This window comes from Leptonychotes weddellii, chromosome 8, assembly GCF_054177405.1.
Source record: "Leptonychotes weddellii isolate Sample4059 chromosome 8, ASM5417740v2, whole genome shotgun sequence".
Lineage (NCBI taxonomy): Eukaryota > Metazoa > Chordata > Mammalia > Carnivora > Phocidae > Leptonychotes > Leptonychotes weddellii.
In genome coordinates, this window is record NC_138376.1 from 89,022,690 (window position 1) to 89,042,190 (window position 19,501).

At 38.5% G+C, this 19,501-nt stretch overlaps 1 protein-coding gene across 1 annotated transcript; it reads right to left on the bottom strand.

Moving 5' to 3' along the window:
* Positions 1 to 34: 34 nt before the first annotated feature.
* RSPH4A (radial spoke head component 4A) lies at positions 35 to 15,053 on the bottom strand. The gene is made up of 6 exons (XM_081828852.1): positions 14,006 to 15,053; positions 12,395 to 12,629; positions 7,227 to 7,967; positions 5,962 to 6,112; positions 4,960 to 5,077; positions 35 to 2,657 (listed from the first exon to the last, which is right to left on the bottom strand). Exons 1-6 carry the CDS (start codon positions 14,683 to 14,685, stop codon positions 2,414 to 2,416), a joined length of 2,169 nt encoding a protein of 722 aa, XP_081684978.1. The 5' UTR covers positions 14,686 to 15,053; the 3' UTR covers positions 35 to 2,413.
* Positions 15,054 to 19,501: the final 4,448 nt, after the last annotated feature.

The following is a 19,501-nucleotide window of genomic DNA, read 5'->3' on the forward strand; positions in this document are numbered from 1 at the left end:
TCTCTATGTGTTAGAAACTGGTTTTGTATGCTAATCATATGTAATATTTATTGGGTCCTTGTGTTAGGTATTCTTAGTATTTTCCATGTATTAATTACTGTAATCTTCAATTCTGTGAGACAAATTCTGTTAGTCCTGTAAGGAAGCTGAAGCTCTGCAAAGTTTGTAATTTGCCCAAGAAAATGATTGTAATCCAGGGTGTGAACCCAGGCTGTCTCCCTTCCAAGCTCTTACATTTGGGTATTCTGCTTTCTTTTGTTATAAAACATATATAATGAAATTCCCTCCTCCTCACTTAGAAATTACCTTAATATTTAACAGGTATAGCTCTAAAAAGAGGGATTTGCTTTTGTTAAATATTTATACTCTTACCCATACAACTGTGAATTAGAACTTTGGGTTTAACATGTCCTGTAGGAAAGAAACTTTCAGATTCATGTTGGATGTGTCAAGTAAGATTGCAGGCAGGAATCCTACTTAAGCCAATTTGAGCAGAAGGGAATTCACTGAAAGATTATCAGAAGCTCAGAGAATACACCAGTAACTAGGAAACTGTGCTGGAACAAAGGCAATTCTAGAGGCTAGAATGTGATCTGATTCATAGCGGAACTACCAGGTTAGGAGCCGAGGTCGGATGTCTCTGCTCAAAATTCACATTCTAGAAAGGCCACATCTGATTGGCATGAGACTTTGCCATGGGACAGAGGCAGTTTCTCAAAAGGAAATCAGAGTAGATAAGGAAATGGATATTATACAACAACAACAAAAAAGCAACACGAAAAAGGAAGAACATACTTGAATACGGTTTTATGAATATTAGCTACTCCATCAAATAGTAAAAGCTGCACTCCAAGAATGAATAATATTGCCAATTAGAAAATTCTGGAAACCATCTTTCCTAATACTCTGTCCCTCAGACAGGTCACCAGGTTTCTACTTTATCTTGTTTCAAGCCACCATTACCTTTTATCTAGATAATGTAATCTCGTAACTGGTCTCCCTGTCTTGATCCTCTGTCAGTCAGTCTTCCACGTGTAAACCAAATGTTTTGAAATACAGATGTGATTTTGTGACTTCCTAGTTGAGTCTTCTTCATTGCTCCTGGATAAAGTCCAGACATTCCACACAACCTGGGCCTTGCTTACCTCTCCAGGCGCATCTCTCACCACTCTCAAAGTTCTACTCCTTCCAGCCTAAAATCCTTTGCCGAAAAAACAGTTGATGCTGCCTAGGACCCTTCTTGCCATAGTTCTCCACCTCTTGGAAGTGCTTTCTGCAAGGCTTATGTCTGGATTAAATGCACCTTCTAAGTTTTTGATAACAGTGTTTTTCAAAGTGTAGATAGATCAGTGATCTGAGAACTGCCAGTCCTTGACAAGATAATTACAGAAATTAGAATTGCTGTGATATTTTATTTTACAAAAATAATGGCATTGGATTATAATTTTTATTTTTAAATTGGTACTTCACAGACTTTGAGAAACACTGTTCTATGGTACCCTGTGACATTTTTATCACAATACCTGCTAAGTTGCAATCTGTTCTAATTTTCTATTTCTCTTTTCATATTCCCCTCCTTGAATGGAAGCTCTAAGATTTCAGGAGCAATGTCTACTTTTTAACAGTAGTCTCAGAGTGCCTGGCACATAGAGGACTTAAAAATACTTTTTTAGTGAATGGAAGTAATAATTAGTTTTAGAGAAACAGTAGTAGAAAAACTGTAGTCTGAAGTCTTTGGATATCCCAGCTAGCCATCTCTGTGCAGATCATTTTTCCCCAATCAGATCAAACCAATTTCTATAGGATAAAGGAGTCAGACTGAGAACATTTTTTAAGAAGTAACAAGTAAAAGTGTTAAAATTTTGAGTGTTCCCAGCCTTTGAGCAGGTGATAGAATTATAAATCCTGTCCTCAACAAAACAAAACAAAAAACAACCCACCCCCCATACAAACATACATACACAATATTTGCATATAGTATCACAGACTGGTTAAAAAAACAGGCTCTGATTCAGGGATTATCAATAATTTTGGTCCCAGCACCCACTGACAAATATTAAAGTCCCCAAGAAGATTTTGTAGATTACATCTTTCCATGTTTGCCATATTAGAAATTAAACCTAAGACTTTTTTTTTTTTTCTTAAAGAATACACATTATTCTATTAGCTATGGCCATTAGAACAGCGATGTAAGAACATGTCATTTAGCCTCTGGGAAATCCATCGAGCGTCTTTCTAGAAGTACATATTAGCTATTGCACATACGAAATTCCAAACCTGACATTTTCAAGGAACGACATTTTGCACATGAATAGTTGCCAATTTTATGTAATTCTATACTACATATTATATATGTAAAATCGGGTCCACACACAGTGTATGTGTACCAGTCTCACACAAGACTGGGCTGATACTATTCTTGGTCATAATCTTCCTCATCTTCATCTTCCTCAGTTTCTTCCATTTCTTCAACTGGAAGAGCAGCTGCTTTCTCCTGTATGGCTTTAAAAGCCCGCTCTTCTTCCACACTAGGATCATCCATTTCTGTAATTTCGGCTCCACTGGGGTATTCTTGGTAAACTGGTGGTAGAGCTGGGGGTGTATAGTTGTCTGGACTATATTTATGACCCCAGCCTATGTAGAAATTTTCGAACTTTCTATAAAGTTTGAAAAGAAAGTAGATGATCATTGTATCATTTTTCAGTAAGAAAAGTTGATCCTTCTCTTCTGTAAAAGCTGATCACTCTCAGTGTCGTAGTCCAATAATTTTAAAACACTCCATTTGAAGTGCTGGGGATGAACTAGCCCTCAATGATTCTTCTACCACAGGACACTACTGTGATCCAAACTGCTTAAGCTGGTTAAGAGGCTGGCCAGACTCTGTCAAAATGTACCCTACACCTAGACCACCATCTTTAATCATTTAACTGCTATTTTCAGGAAAAACAAAACAACTAAGTTAAAAAGTTACTAATCCTCTTTATAGAGTTAGGAAGACTTAAAAACTTGCCAACCTAGCAAATTGTTGGTATGGCGGAGGATGCTTGTGATTGGTTACAAACCTGTGTGTGGTGTTCCAGGCCCACCCAATATGCAGTTGTTAGGCTTTATCTGGCAGGCCTTGCGGGAAAACTGCTGTTTCCATGCCAAACTCGATGCCCAGCCAGTGCATTGCAGTCTCTAAAGGAAAGTTCTAGTCAAGGACTCTGACCCATCCGGCCTGCCATGCTCTTTGCATAGTTGAGTTCCTAGCACAGCTGCCTTCACTCTAGGTCTTATCGGAGGCCTTCGGCAAAGGTCTTCAGGTGCTTCTGCCAAGGCCTCCTTATGGGGTTGCAGAAGGGGGGCACCTTAAAGACACTCCTCTCTACTCTGACTCAGTACTCGGTACTTTTTCACTTCTAGCCCTTCCCCCCACCCTCCACCAGCTCCCTGGGCCCTTGAGGCCATAAAATTGCAGAAGCCTGATACCTGGGGACTCCTCAGTGAGATGACCTCTACATCTACACCGACCCGCCGACCTTCCATCAGTGTGCCATTCCATGAAGGAAAACGGGACAGGAGCAGTCAGAGTTTTCTCTTGCTTATATTGTCACAGTAAATGATCAAAAGCTTAATTCATTTTTGGCTTGTGACTTCAATGGCATCTCTCACATTTGGCCACTCAGCTCTCTCTCCAGCTTAGCTGAGCTTCTGACACTGGGTTCCCAGATGAGAAATGGAAGCACAATACAAATGCAAGTGTATGTTCTGGGTGAGGGATAAAAGGACACTGAGTATCGGGGCGCCTGGGTGGCTCAGTCATTAAGCGTCTGCCTTCGGCTCAGGTCATGATCCCGGGATCCTGGGATCGAGCCCCGCATCGGGCTCCCTGCTCCGCGGGAAGCCTGCCTCTCCCTCTCCTACTCCCCCTGCTTGTGTTCCCTCTCTCGCTGTGTCTCTCTGTGTCAAATAAATAAATAAAATCTTAAAAAAAAAAAAAAAGGACACTGAGTATCCTCTTGATCCTAATTCTCTTGAAAGTGATAGCTAAAATAATACATATTTTAAATTATTTTTCATCAAGATATCCAACAAAAATTATATGAGATTCAAACTAAACAGTGCATAGAACTATCTCCATTAATCCTAGAAAATGAGTAAGTCTATTACTGAAATAATCAGAATAAAAACCATATTAGGACAGAAGTCTGAATTACTCTAGTGTTCTAAATTTGATGCTTTACTATGTAATATAGATGTCACTTGACTGAATCTTACAGCACACACACTTGACATGCCAAGATGAGTTAAAACAAGAGTAACCCCCTTCCTCCTTCCTGAGCATTCCCGGCACCAGCCTTGGCTCCAGAAACAGACACCACTGAGAAAATCACTCCAGTGAGAAAATAGCTTCACAGATTGTGGTGGTGTAGGTTCCCTGGGAGTGGTCAACTCGGCAACAGGAAGAAGCTCGTCGTAGGCAGTGACATTGTACCCGCTATGGAATCTGGGGACTTCATCATCTGCCTCCAGCCTCTTGCTCTCTCTTTATCTCAGCCCCATTTCGTAAGCTGTGAAATGGAGGACCTCTCTCCCCAGAGTTGTGATAAGAATTCATGGGGAAGATGTAAGTACAAGTGCTGAACGTGACATCTGGCTCATGGGCTGGACCTTCCTAGGTATCCCTCCTCCCGACCCCTTACTCTGGGTAGACTGCCCCATACTCTTTTTTCCCCCTCCCATCCTGGTCTGGGATCTCACCCCAGCTTTTTGTGAGTGGCTGCCCTGAACAACCACCAGGGCAGCCTTGTCTGTTACTCTGGGGTTACTCTAACTGCCTCACCCAGGTTTGTGCTTCACCTGGGGAAGCAGGTGAGGGAGGGGAAAAAAAACAAAAAACTGGAACATAACAACATTCCAGCGATAACTATAATTTCCAGCACTTAAATAATCATGATAATGGCTTTGTATACTTACTTGCCATTGGAAAAGGCATACGCTCCAGGCCAAAGGTTGGATCTCAGGACTGCAATAGCATATTGAGGAATGAGATTTGAGGACAGCCGTGTTGTCCAAGGCGGTATATTCTGGATTTCTGTAAACCAAAGAGAAATTCAAAAGCTTAACTCCTAAATAGATAGGGATCTACTGTGTAACAGAGATCTTTTTACAAATATTAAAACACACATACTTGACATATAAAGAAAAATTAAACATCAGCAGCTTAACATAAAATCAGAAGGATAATTTATGAACACTGTGGAACAACAAAATTTGATTATTTATATGCATGTATGTGTGCAGGTATGTGTCCATCTGTGCAACAGAAAAGTTTTATTAAGAGGGAGGAGAACTATGTGGTAGAGAGAATATTATTTAATGACCAAATAAAAGATCAAATTATTATTATGAAAGAGAACAAGAGTTACAAGCATACTGCTCCAAAACTGAATAGGAAGAAACAAGACTAAGGAGGACAAGAGTAGACTTAAAAAACCCACAATACCTCAGATGACTATGTCATGTGTTTATGGCCATAGGTTATGGTCTGCAGAATGCAAGACAAGAATGGTACGCAAGACAACTGTCAGCATTTCCCGTAAAAGCTGCAACCAATTTACGTTTCTTCCCTGCTCTCTCCTTCACCCTCTGTCCGAGAAAGTTGGTGGTGAGGCCAGCTATATTCTCTAGTCCCCACTATCCCAAAACACATGAAGGGGAAAAGGGATGAAATTTTGGCTCCTGTTCACTTTTTATAGGTTTCCAACTCCCATTTATTACCATATAACATACACAGTATATTATATATACATGCATAAAAACATGATAGTATATATATGTATACTGTATATAGTATATGTACATACATAAAAATATACTACAGTATATATGTATACTATATATACTATATTATATATACATAATACCTACATATGTATATAATACACATGGTATATTATATAGTTTGTGTAAAATTACCTAAATCTTCAGAGATTGGTGTCAAAAGAGGAGGCCCCACTTCCTGTTCCATATAGTCAGGCTCTTCTCCTTTTTCTTCTTCTTTTTCTTCATCTTCCTCTTCTTCCTCCTCCTCACTTTTTTGTGTGGGGTTGAACCAATTACAGCGACCCTGGGAATGAGTATTGCAAGATTTAGTAATCTAATGAGGACCTTAAAATATTGGAATATTCATTTGGATTAAAGCAATTATCTGCAGGAGGTCCTACTGTATGGGAATTTGATCAATCACTTATTCATTCAACATCCCAAGTACTAGGTTTTTGATCTAGCTTGTTTCAATCAAAAAATGGTACAATTTATTTCATAAATTTGCCAACTTCTTAAAGTTACAGAGCATTTATATTTTGAAATCAGCAAAACCTTAGTGAAAGAAATAATGCGCTTTACTAATTTGTAATAAATAATTTACGTGAAAGTGGTAGGGTACTATTATTAGTAGCAATAACAAATTTTTAAATGTGATATTAAGTTAGGTAAGGAGGTTTGGGGTTATTACTCATTTAAGTAACTCTTATCCAGAGATGTCTAAGAGTCCCTCTTCCATAGATCCAAGGATAATGACTTTCTACCTGCAGATGAGGCAGAATAGCAGGGTAATTAAGAGGATGGACGCCAGATCCATTTGCCCATTCACATGTGACTCTGTTGCTTATTAGCTATATTCCCTTTCTCACATTTTCTAAACTCTCTGCCTCAATGTCCTCATCTGTAAAATCAGGATAATATTAGTCTTCCATACGGTTGCAAGGAGTACATGAGATAATACATATCAAGTGCTAGTAAGAGCACCTGGCAGAGGAGGTGCCAGTCCAGCACTACTTGTTTTCATTTTTGTTATAATATTTTATTTTGCTTGGTATAAAAGCTCCATGTATTACAGAAATAGAATAAAAGAACTGTTCCCAAAATGGGAATGCATCTATCTATACTTAATGTATAAAATATAATTTCACCACACACATTCATCTAAATCCTCACATAACTTGTCAAATTCTCCATAGAAATATTTATTTTATTTCTATTTGGAAATAAAAATTTGCTCAAAGATCCCAGATCTACACTACTTGGCAGTTTCATAGGACTCTGTGTTTTCATTTGATTTTTCAATGGTTTCTTTGTCTAGGATCTGAAGAACTTTGTTTTGTATATATCTGTGCATGGTAGAGAGAATTTAACAAAAATTTGCTGATTGGCTGAACAATTGAGAATTGCAAAACCCCTACCTGAGAGAGAATGTGTTGGACATGATGAACCCAATTGGATAGGGATTCCACGAGATCAATCACTTGGATGCCTTCAAAATCGGGGTTTTCTTCAAAGTTATCTTGCCTGCCTTCTACCTCTTCCTCCTCCTCTCCTTCCTCTTCACCAAACTGATAGAATCCCAGAGGGCTGACATGGGTCCCTGCTGAAATTCTGGCAATTTGTGCTCGTAAGTAATTGCTCTCATTTCCTGGGAAAGGTGGGTAGCTTACAATGGGAGTCTCTAAATGCCCAGTGAAAAATTTCTTGATCTTTCTTGCAATAACAATTTGTGCAGGCGTAACCGATGGTAACTTCACCCATGGTCCTCCTGGTTCGTTGCAAACAAAATACACATATTTGTTGGCCCCTGTTCTACTTTCTTCTTTTGGTATAGGCTGTGGGGTCTTGTAAAATGTCCTTCGTAATTCCTCTTCGTCATTTTCATCAGCTTCGCTGTCTCCATCGTCCCTCTCTTCAGTTACATTTTCGTCTTCTACATCCTCTTCATCTTCTCCCTCACGGAATTCTACTTCAGCTACAATATAATTCATTTCCAGACCCAAGATCTTGCCCCAGAAGCGGCATCTTTGGATTGGGTGGGTGTCAGTAAGCTGCTTGAGGGCAAGAAATACACGATAAGTCTCATCGGTGCCCAAACCAACTCCAGCTTGTTCAAAATAAAAAGCTGACTCCATTACATTTGGGAGAGAGTTTTCTGCCTGAGGATACAAAACCACTGTGGTTAATGTTAGAAAACTGCTTGCTTCCCTTTTCCTTTCTCAACATCTTGGTATTAGCTCTACCTTCTCTCTCCACCATGTCTTCGACATTTCTTGCAAGGTTTAGATCAAACTCTGACAATTCCTCTATTCCAATTTTTCTCTCATTACTTATAAATGTAACTTCTACCATTGTGTCTTATACTTACCAATATAATAGTTGCCTTGTATGTGTGTATCTTAGGGATAATTTAATAGGTATTATGAATAATAAAAATTCAACATCTTCTTTTTATAAAACATATTTAAGTGGTCCCTTTACTATCCTGAAATAATAAAATATAATCTATCTCCCTACATATATTTAGAAAAAGTTTATATATGTTTGTATATATTACTATATTTTTTCTTAGTAATTATTATGTACATATGATAATATTTAGGGTAAATAAAAATCAATATGGCCCTCTATATAAGGTAATATATAGGATAAATAAAAGGAAGATATAATAAAACAAGTGCTCAGACATGACTTCCCTTGAAAACATAATTTAGTCATGTGTTTGCCCCTACTTATAATAAATACTTTTGGATTTAACATAAGGAAGAAAATAAAAAATGATTTTACAAAAAAAATAGAAGTGAAAAAGCAGTCTCAAGTGGACCCTAAGAAACATCTGTGAGAAAGTAGAGAATAGCTTTAAGTAAGATAGGGATCACTTGCAAATTTTAGATAAATTTAGACCAATTTTAGACATTGAAGATGGAGAATTGAGAGCACTTTGCTGTTCTAACAAGTGATCTGCTCTTGTTTATATTATAATTTTGGTGGCAAAATAAGCATGATGACTTTTTACAATCCTCATCTCTTTCATTTTGGCATGTGTTGCACCCGCTCACTTTCTTTTTCTTTTTCTTTTTTATTTGAGTGTATTGACACACGATGTTACATTTGTTTCAGGTGTAGCCATAGTGAAGTTTATACATATGCTGTGCTCAGCACAAGTGTAGCTCCCATCTGTCACCAAACAACACTATTACAATATCATTAACTGTATTCCCTACACTGTATCTTTTATTTCTGTGACATTCATTTCAAAACTGGAAGCCTGTGTCTCCCACTCCCCTTCACCCATTTTGCCCATCCCCCTACCCCCCTCCCCTCTGGCAACTATCGCTTTCTTCTCTGAATTTATGGGACTAATTCTGCTTTTTGTTTGTTTGTTTATAAATTTGTTGTGGTTTTTTAGATTCCACATATGAGTAAAATCATATGGTATTTGTCTTTCTCTGTCTGACTTATTTCACTTAGCATTACACATTCTACACATCCATGCTGTCACAAGTAGGACAGTGTCATCCTTCTTTATGGCTGTGAAATATTCCCTTGTCCTTATCCATTTGTCTTTCAATGGACATTTCACTTGCTTCCATATCTTGACCATTTTAAATAATGTTGCAATTAACATAAGCATGCATATATCTTTTCAAATTAGTGTTTTTGTTTTCTTTTGGTAAATACCTGGTAGTGGAATTATTGGATCATACGGCATTTCTATTTTTAATTTTTTGAGGAAACTCCCTACTGTTTTCCACAGTGGATCTCACTCTTCATCCTACTCTGCCCTCTGTAAGTATTTCTTCTTAGTCTCTAATTGGCTCTTTTTCCTTAATTGAGCCCTAAATATTCATGTCCTCAAATTTCAGGAATCATTCAGTACTTTATGCTTAGAAGAGTGCTTCCACACTCTACAAGTGTTATGTGGTTGTTTAAAATCCAGCTCTCTTACTTTGACTTTTTTCCCATGTTCTACACCTGTTTCTAGGCACCTATGAGAAATTTCAGCTGAATAGTCTACATATACTTCAAATTAAGATTGCATTCATATTTCTTTCAAAACCTTCTCTTTTTACCAGTCTTTGCCAATAACATCACCATTCACTCAGTTTCCCAAATTAATTTCATCATCCTGTTTCTTCTGACTCTCTAGACTTTCATATTTAACTAGTTAGAGTCCTATTGATTCTACCATCTAAAGTGTTGTTCGCATTATTCCTTCCTCATTAGCTCATTTCTACCATACTAGTCTCCATCCTGACTCCTTGTCCTGGCACAGAAGGCTTCGAATGCTCTCCTTGCCCCTGTTCCAATCTTTCTTCTTTCATTCTCCTCCATGTTATTACCAGAGTTACATTTCTAAACCAAAAGTCAGACCATTGCTATTTTCTATGAAAAGCTTCTATTGACTTCCCATCATATAGAAAAAAGAAATTTGTTATCAATGCACAAGAGCAGGCTGGCTTAAACACCTTGTTTGCTTTGTTTCTATCATTCCCTCAAATCCATGTTCACTTCCCCGAACACTGCATAATGTCTCCTGACTTTGTATTGTTCTTTTTGCTCAGAATTTATTCCTTAGACTCTTTATCTTGTGAACTTCTACTTGTCCTTCATGACCCAAATGAAATATCACCTCCAGTACAAATCTTGCCCAATTCCCAATAGTGGAGTTATTTATTGCTCCATTTGGTTTCATAGCTTGTCAAAACAATATAACAATTGCTACTATCCATTAAATTCCCAGTATGTGTCAAACCCTTCATATATAGTACTCTACCTCTTGAGTTGTTGCCATGTGATTATCCCTGAGGCTTGAAAAGGTTAAATCACTTACTCAGAGTCACACAGCAAGTAAGTGATTGAGCTAGGATTCTAGTTCCAAGCTCCTGTTTTTCCCACCAAACGATGCTATCTCTATTATTGTGCTAATCAAATAGTTTTATAGGCTTTTTTGCTTCTTTCACTAGACGTGAGCAACTTAAAGCCAGAAAAGTCTTTTTTATGTGTATTTCATTTCATGTGTATATTTTTTTCATGTGTAGCTGGCATGCGGTAGGTAGTCACAGTGTGAATCAATGGGTGAATGAATAAATGAAAGCTAAAAACTAGGAACAGGAATTCTCATGTGGTCAAAGACAGGAATAGAAACATGAACACTCTAAGTCTTAAGTCTGAGACAGAGTTGGTCACAAAGCTCATATTTCAACGCTTCCAAGAGCTATGTGTCTTCCTGTTGCTGCATCTTTCTACTGTCTGAGGTAGAACTTTTAATCTTCATCTGATGGCTCAGCTCTTCCTGGCTCTAAATCGTACTCCTCATTAGGAAGAATTTATGAAATCTGGCTAGGGGGTTCAAGTTCCAGGACCAAAACACCTTATTTGTGTTCTCACTCCTAGTTTTTAGGATGCAGATCCCTACCATGTCAGACCACGCCTAGAGAGCACCCAAAGCCCCATTCCTATACGGGAGTCTGACTTCTCTTTGATAAACTCCCCCCTGAGGGTGTCTGCCTATCTGCCTGATCCCCACACACTGATTGCCCCCAGACTCGTCATCACTGTGCGTGGCTATTTAACCGCATGTTTAGAGTAAGATATTTTCAGAAAAGGTTCAGCCAATGTCAACTCCTTGACAACTATCACCTGCGCCTTCTGAGCACTCCATATCCCACTGTGTCAGGTTGTCTCCCCACAAAGCTGACAGAGCCCTAGAAGATGAAGCTGCTGTCTAGATCCCCACTCTCCTATGTTTTTCTTGACTGAACTCTCCACCTTTTTCTGAAAATATCTTAGACCAAACATCAAATTTGCAAGTATACAGACAGATTTTAAGTAGTCTAGTGGTAACACAACGTGGAAGCTCAGTAGACGTATAGTATAAATCACTCAGTAGTATAAATTACAAGCATGCAGGTATTCAGGAAACAGAATACTTGATGCTATTTTAAAAATATTTGGAGCAAAAATTTCTGTGGTACAACTAATTTTATTCTTGAATGATAGTTTTTTATCTCTGACACCAGCTTTCTCTGTAAATATTTTCAACACTTTGTCTATAGTGATTAAAATAAATATTTTATCCCTCTCCTCTTATATTATGTCCCATTGATGTAAAATGCACAATATCAAGACATAATATGAGGAAGTTGCCTTGGAAAATAATGCAAATAACATTAAAGGTACTTCTAATTATTCTAGTAAATTAAAGGGGCAAATAAGCAACTTGTTTTAAAGCCCAACTTTTAACTATCTGACAGTTCATTGATTCAATAAATATTTAATAAGAAACAGCTTTAGACCCACATCTATATCAGGTACTTTGGAGAATATAAAAGGTGAATCATTTTCTCTGATATCAAGGCGCTCAACCCCACAAACATATAACAAACAACCACGCCTATGAAATATTAAAACACAACATTAAAAAAATAAGAAACCCTAAACATGGATATGAATGGTGTGAAATAAGATTGCAAGTACTATTTAGGAAACTATAAAAGACAGTAGATAAGAATTTCAAGCCACACCCACTCATCTCAAATAAAACCTTAAGATCAAACTATTCAAGTTTATAGACTTGACTTACTATTTCATCTTCCAGTTCTTGGTCAGCTCCTTCCAAATTTCCGTGGAGAAAAAGAGCCTTTTGCTTCTCTGCTATTTCATATATTGGAAGCATCTCATTCTCATTTTGGAGTGTATCTAATTTTTTCCTAAAATGTGCCATCTTCACATCTTGGCTGATACTTTCAATGATGTCCACAGCATTTTCAGGACGCTCATCTAAGACCTTGGTCAGCATATCAGAAAGATGATCATATCTACCCAAAAAGAGAAAATTCCAGATAATATCCATGTCAAACAACATTCGAACAAGCATTGCATGTTTCAACCTGAAAATGCCTTTGTGTCAAATTATAAAATATGTTTATTAGATTTTAATTCATATTTATAGCTTTTTTAATTTGGAAGATATAATAATTTGTTTTAATAGAATGGCAAAAAAAGAGGATGAAATTCTTTTTGTAGGCTTTTTATTCAATAGAGTAAAACCAATATCAGAGCTTGTATTTTAGTAAAAGACTGTTTTAATTACAACAAAAAAATATTTTTCATGACTATCAAAATAAGATCTGCATATAAGAGAGTTAAAGTCATCTGTTACTGAGCAGTTTTTAAATGCAGGCTCTAAAGTACTTAGAAGATAATAGTGAATATTATAGAAGATATTAATTTATGATCTCAGAGACTTAGCATTTGGCAGTAAAATAAAATTTAGATATTTAAGTAATGTCAGTTCCAAAATAATTCAGTAAAGGAAATTTTTCCATTTTGATGTTTTGTGTTCAGTTTTAAATTGTTAGTGAACTCTCAAGTATTTATAATGAGTTATTCTGGAATTTTAACAGTTTGTAAATTCATGCTTGTTATTTAACCCACAGAATTATGACAATAAGTTTATATGACAAATGCAAGTAGAATCCACTACTGAGTATAAATCACATCCTTGAAACTTAGTTAATTGTCGTTTAAAACAGGGCTTTAGAAAAAATCTTTTGAATTGTCAATCTCAGGGTTTCTGGAAGATTTCTCACATTAAATATTAATTTAAAAAATTCTTCAGACCTTAAAATTATTGTGACCAATTCTCCTAGTTTGCCCCAGACTGAGGGGTTTTTCAGGATGCCGAACATCCAGTGCTCAAATCAGGACTTCACTATCTTCATGATCTCTTTAAAACCATTCCATAATTCCTAGGTTTTATTTCTGTGTGCCAAGGGTCTTTAAAGAAGTTAAAAGAATCCCCACCAAAGACCTATTTTGAGTTCTGTGATGCAAAGAGTTATTAAGCCACTAACTCTCTCCTACTAATGCAGACTTTTCAAATATATTTCTTTTTTTTTTTAATTTTATTTATTTATTTGACAGAGACAGCGAGAGAGGAAACACCCCGGGGTGGAGGGGGGAAGAGAGGGAGAAGCAGGCTTCCCGCTGAGCAGGGATCCCAATGCGGGGCTGGATCCCAGGACTCTGGCATCATGACCTGAGCCGAAGGCAGACACTTAACGACTGAGCCACCCAGGCGCCCCTCAAATATATTTCCATTCACCCAGGGAAACACACTCTCACACAAAGATACTCACACCCCCTTTTCTTTGCCAAATCCTCCTCCCTCCTTTTTCCCTTTAAGACTTACAAATTTAAGCCAGACTTGCTACTGGTCTTCAGCAGGTAGGCCTTAGCACTCTGAATGGCAATCTCAAGCAGGCTGGGGGCCACTTCAGAGACCCCAGGCTCAGCGTGATCCAGATCATAGTTACTGTTTGAGTCCTCCTCCTGAAAAACGTTAAATCTCAGCTCTTTTTGTTCAGAGTTGTTATCGCTCATATCTTCTGGTCCATACAGGAGACGTTTGGTTTGCTGAGACTGTTGAAAGGTGTTTCCCTCTGATTGGCATGTTTGAGGAGCAGTCGATTCTCCTTTATCAGATGATTGTTCCAAATGGTGGGAGCGAGGTGTCCCAGCTTTGGGATTCACATTCACAGTGGTTTTGTCTGACTGCCACGGGGTCGCAAGCTCCTGTCCGGCCAGAGCCAGGGTTGAAGGAGTGAAAGAGTCCTCCTGAGGAGGGGAAGGTGGAGATGATGCACCTGGTCCCGTGAGGTCATCCAGAGGAGTGCTGGATCTAAACAGTGGGCTCTGAGGAAGGCTGCTTCTGGGTTGGGGTCCAGTTTCCGGCCACTGCTCCGACTCCAGGGGCTCAGATAACGCAGACTCGGGATCTTGGGAAGAAGCTGCTATTTCTTCCCATGGCCGCCCTGCTTCTCCCGGTTCTTGGTTTTCTTTTTCTTGCTTCAGGGATTCCAAGTCTTCCATGGAAGGAGTCAAGAAAAAACAAAGTTCTGGATGAAGGGGAAGTGCAGATATGGAAAGAGGCAACGCAAGGCAGTCGCTTTGCTGAGGTCGGCTAAGCGGTTTCTGGGTCCAGGCTTCTCTGCAAGTTGCAGCGTCCTATCTCCATAGCAACCCCAGGCAAGGGTTCCTCGAAGGGAAACTACGCACACCTGTGGCCAGGATTCTAGGGAGGAGACCAAGTAAAATGGAAATCCTAGATTTGTGATTTGGTGAGGTCTCTGCTCCTCTTCCTACCGCAGCCAATCGGGCCTCCAGTTGACCAGTCGTGGTTGGAAACCTGAGAACTGGCCCGGCGCCGCGAGAACAAAAACAAAGGAGGAGGAGCCGGGAGAGTCAGCGCGGGAAAACATTCAGGGTCTGATAGTTTTGATTCAAGGTGCGCGGAAAGGGGTGAGTCATGCATTTAGTGGAGAGATAATGCATTTACAGAGCTAGTGAGTGAGTGAGTGAGCGTGTGCGTGTGTGTGGTGCGACAGAGACACAGACAGACAGACGTTGGGAATCCGGGGCTGTAGGTGCGAATGAGATGGCAGTGTGCAGACCAGGAGAGTCCAAGACTCACACTTAGAAGGCAGAGATTTCTCATCTGCGCCATCCAAACTCGAGAGACTTTTAGAGGATAAACAAGGAAGTCCTGATTTTTATTCTTCCCCGGCTCATGGAATCTGCCAGATGAGTAGGCAGCATATTACCTTGAAGGTGAAGGCAATGTAGAAGGTTATCCTATATAAATAACACAACTCATGGGTTACCTGTTTTCTAATGATTGAAGTTCAAATTAACCCTAAAACTATATTGGTATAATATAATCATTTTTTGATAATATAAATGTGAATTCATAATTTTGCAATATTTAAGGTTGTGACTATCACCTAATTCATATTATTCAGTCTCCAAAGTGAAGAAGTTATAAAGGATGGGACCATATCTGGTCTGGGCTATAAACAGTATATTCATTAGACTTTAATGTTCATTTGTCCTGTATTTCTTTTTTTTAATAAATGGATACTTGGTTTTTGACACTTTACATTGATATAACTTCCAATTATGCAAGATGTTGGTCATTAATTTTAACTTCATGGAAGAACATAATCCTTAGCTCTCGCCCACTCCCAATTTGGTGGGAGAATTACAGAACCCTTCCATAAAACTGTGGACCTTTTATCCTTCACAGAATACATGTGTCTGCACACAAAATGTTGCATATAATTTCTGCTGGTTCAGGTACTCCTTGAAGTCAAGACTCCCCAGATTAGAACCCTTGGAATAGACTCAAAAAATGAAAGAAAAACTAGAGTGATAAATTAGGGGAGAAGAGCAACTGAAAAAAACACCTAAGAAAACGTCCATTATTTTTCCTGCTTTATTTCCAGCCCAAACATCTATCTAGACTCTGACTCTAGTAATCCTAAAGTTGCTTCTCATTCTTAGAATAACTATCAAAGCTCCTGGCCTACTTACCTTTCCATTTTCATCTGGAGCCACTCTCTCTTGTGTGACTACCCTGATTTTTCTTTCATTCACTCAAATGTTCCATATTCCTTCTGACCTCAGAGCAATTGCAGATGCTATTTCCTTTGCTTGAAAAGTTTTCCCTGTTCCTCCACTTAGTTCTTTTCCTTAGGAAAACCTTCCTTGATCCCATGGACAATTTCAGTTTCCCTTATTATGTGCTATCATAGTACCCTGTACTTTTCGTTCTTAGCATTGATCACAATCTGCCGTGGTAATGAACTCCAGAGGCTTCCCTGGGTTCGTGAAGACCAGAGAAAAAGCGTCTCCTGCTCTGGGCAGAGGGATAGGGGAAAGTAACCATTCTCAAAAATGCCCAGAGCTCTCTGTTCTCCTTAACAAGGATTGCCCTCCAGGAAAGCTATTTTACCAGAGCCTAACTAATTTTTGCAGGGGTTTTGTTGGGCTTTTTACTGAAGCCTAACTGACCTGAGGGGAGAAATCCAAATCTAGCCCACTCTAGCCTTTCTATATCACTGGAGGTTGGAGAGGGGGAAGGAAGCTGAGAAACATTTGTGAAGGCCACAGCCTGGCAACATGGATGGATTTACAAAGGACCGAGACCTAATTATAGGATTATGGAATGCTTCTCCTTTCTCCACACCTTACCACCAGGGCAGTGGGCCTTCTGTATAACAACAGGGGGTTACACCGGAAGAACTGCAAACCTGAGATCCATTTAATAAGGAGTCTCTGGAGAAACCCAAAGGCAACAGAGGACACAGAAACAAGGACACTAGAGAAAATTTTATCCTCTGAAACCACAGCTGCAGCAAACAGTAAACACAGCCTGACTCTTAGCTAGAAAAATATAATACCTCACACTAAGGGTCTATGTATATCAGTTCCTTTTACCTGATACATCCTTCCAGCTTTCCACAAAAAATTACAATGCATGCTAAAAGACAATAAATAGTCTGAAGGGAAAAACTAGCATCGGAACCAGATTCAGATATAGCAGAGATTTTGGAAATATCAAGCCTGAATTTAAAATAACTATGATAAATAGGGCCAAAGGCTTTAATGGAAAAAGTGGACAACATGGAAAAACACCTGAGTACTCTAAGCAGAGAGATGGAAACTGTTAAAATCAAAAGGAAATGCTAGAAACCAAAATCACTATAAAAGAAATGAAGAATGTATCTAATGGTCTCATCAGTTTAGTGGACATGGCTGAGGAAAGAATCAGTGAGTTTGAAGAGAGGTTCATAGAAACTTTTCAAACTGAAAAGCAAAGAGAAAAAAGAATTAAAAACTAAAAATAAAAAGGAATATAGATGAAGGTACAAACCTAACTTATCTATCTACAATTACACCAATTTTTTTGTTTTTATTTGTTTTTTTATTTTTTTTAAGGGAATTCTTTTTTTTTTGAAGATTTTATTTATTTGACAGAGAGAGAGACACAACAGGAGAGGGAACACAAGCAGGGAGAGTGGGAGAGGGAGAAGCAGGCTTCCCGCGGAGCAGGGAGCCTGATGTGGGGCTTGATCCCAGGACCCCTGGATCATGACCTGAGCAGAAGACAGACGCTTAACGACTGAGCCACCCAGATGCCCCACCCCAATCTTTTTAAATCAAAGATCATGACAAAACTAATCTGGGCCTGTTTATTTATATAAAAGCAGCAAAGATAGTGATTGGCTATATAAATTTTTTAAAAGATTGCTTTGTTGGAACTTTGTAAGCAAGGTACTAGGCCAATTTTTGCAAATAGTTCTTTAAAGCTGTCTGGTCATACCTGAGTCTATGCACCTACCTCGCAAACACTAACGTTTTAGTTAAAGCCTTGGCAAGGTAGCCAGTTTTTTAAAAATTGTGTCCTGTGATAAGGGGAACAACTTCTCATTGAATTTATGTAAACAACTAACACTATTGTTTGAATTCTAGAGGGGTCAGGTAGAGAGGAAAAGATAAATGTTTCATCTTTGTTTACAAAGGTTGATCTTACCAAATTGTTGAAAGCTTAAGAGAAAAGATTTCCCAGGGTGCCTGGGTGGCTCAGATGGTTAAGCGTCATGATCCCGGGGTCCTGGGATCGAGTCCCGCACTGGGCTCCTGGCTCAGCGGGGAATCTGCTTCTGCCTCTCCCTCTCCGGAGCTCTGCCTCTCCCCTTACTCATGCTCCCTCTTTCTGTATCTCTGTGTCTCAAATGAATAAATAAAATCTTTAAAAAAAAAAAAAAGAAAAGATTTCCCTAAATCTGGGAAAACAAAAGATTAAAAACCAGTAACACTTTTGAAAAAAGTTATGAAAATTATAATCCATATTCATCAGCTCATTAATTGCATCAGTCCTATGTAATTAATATTTGTTCTGCTTGAGTACAGTTTTTTCATTTGTTTTGTTGACCTTGCCTGATTATCAACAGTGATAATTTTAAGAAATTTGTAAGGTTTTCATTAAGTCTTAATGTAATTTGCCCAATGAAGTGAGTCTCTGGATATTGTGGAAGGTATACCCTAAATGGGAAACACATCAACATTTTGATAACCCATTGTAAGTGGCAGCTGAATGAAGTTCAGCTGCAGATGTTCAAAAAGTCCAGAGAGAGGAGGTCTGAGGCCTCTGAGGACCAAGTTAGTTTTTCTTAAATGCACTAAGGTAAGTGAAGCAATGCAAAAGCCAAAAATGGTTTTGCCAGGGAGCTGGGAAGGACCGGCCAAGTGGCCATCCTAGGTTTCCCATAGCCCTGACTGTTCATTTAATTTATAGCCATTGTTTACCCATCTTAATTTCTGTGATTCAGGAGCAGACTGTTGTCATGTTACAAGGACATCAGGATGGCAAGAATGTGGTAATGAGGGGCCATTTTTTGTAGAAGCAGAATATACTTTACCCACATGTGTCACAATCTTTATAGATTTTATTGTCCATTGTTAAAGATCTAAAGAGAATTCACTGCAATGGAATTGTCAAGAAAGTTTGGTTATTTTTGAGACACACTACATTTTAAGATAATAACTGGAATTATAAGTGATAAGTAGATTTGGGGAATCTTGTTAAAAATATTCAAAAGGCTTTAAAATACTTGGTCAAATAGGATCATAAGTCTGTGAAACAATACTCAGTTATCCACTTAACCATGGTGACAATTAAAGACTTTGCATGCAAATACAGAAAGTTAATATAGATATAGGAACCTTAACTCTTTCCGTAGAAAATCCTCAGTTTTAATTAATCAAAAAACCTGCCAAAGCCATTTTTTAGAAAAAACCTTTTACAATCTTTTTTCAACAGCAGACCAAGGGCCCAAGAAACTTG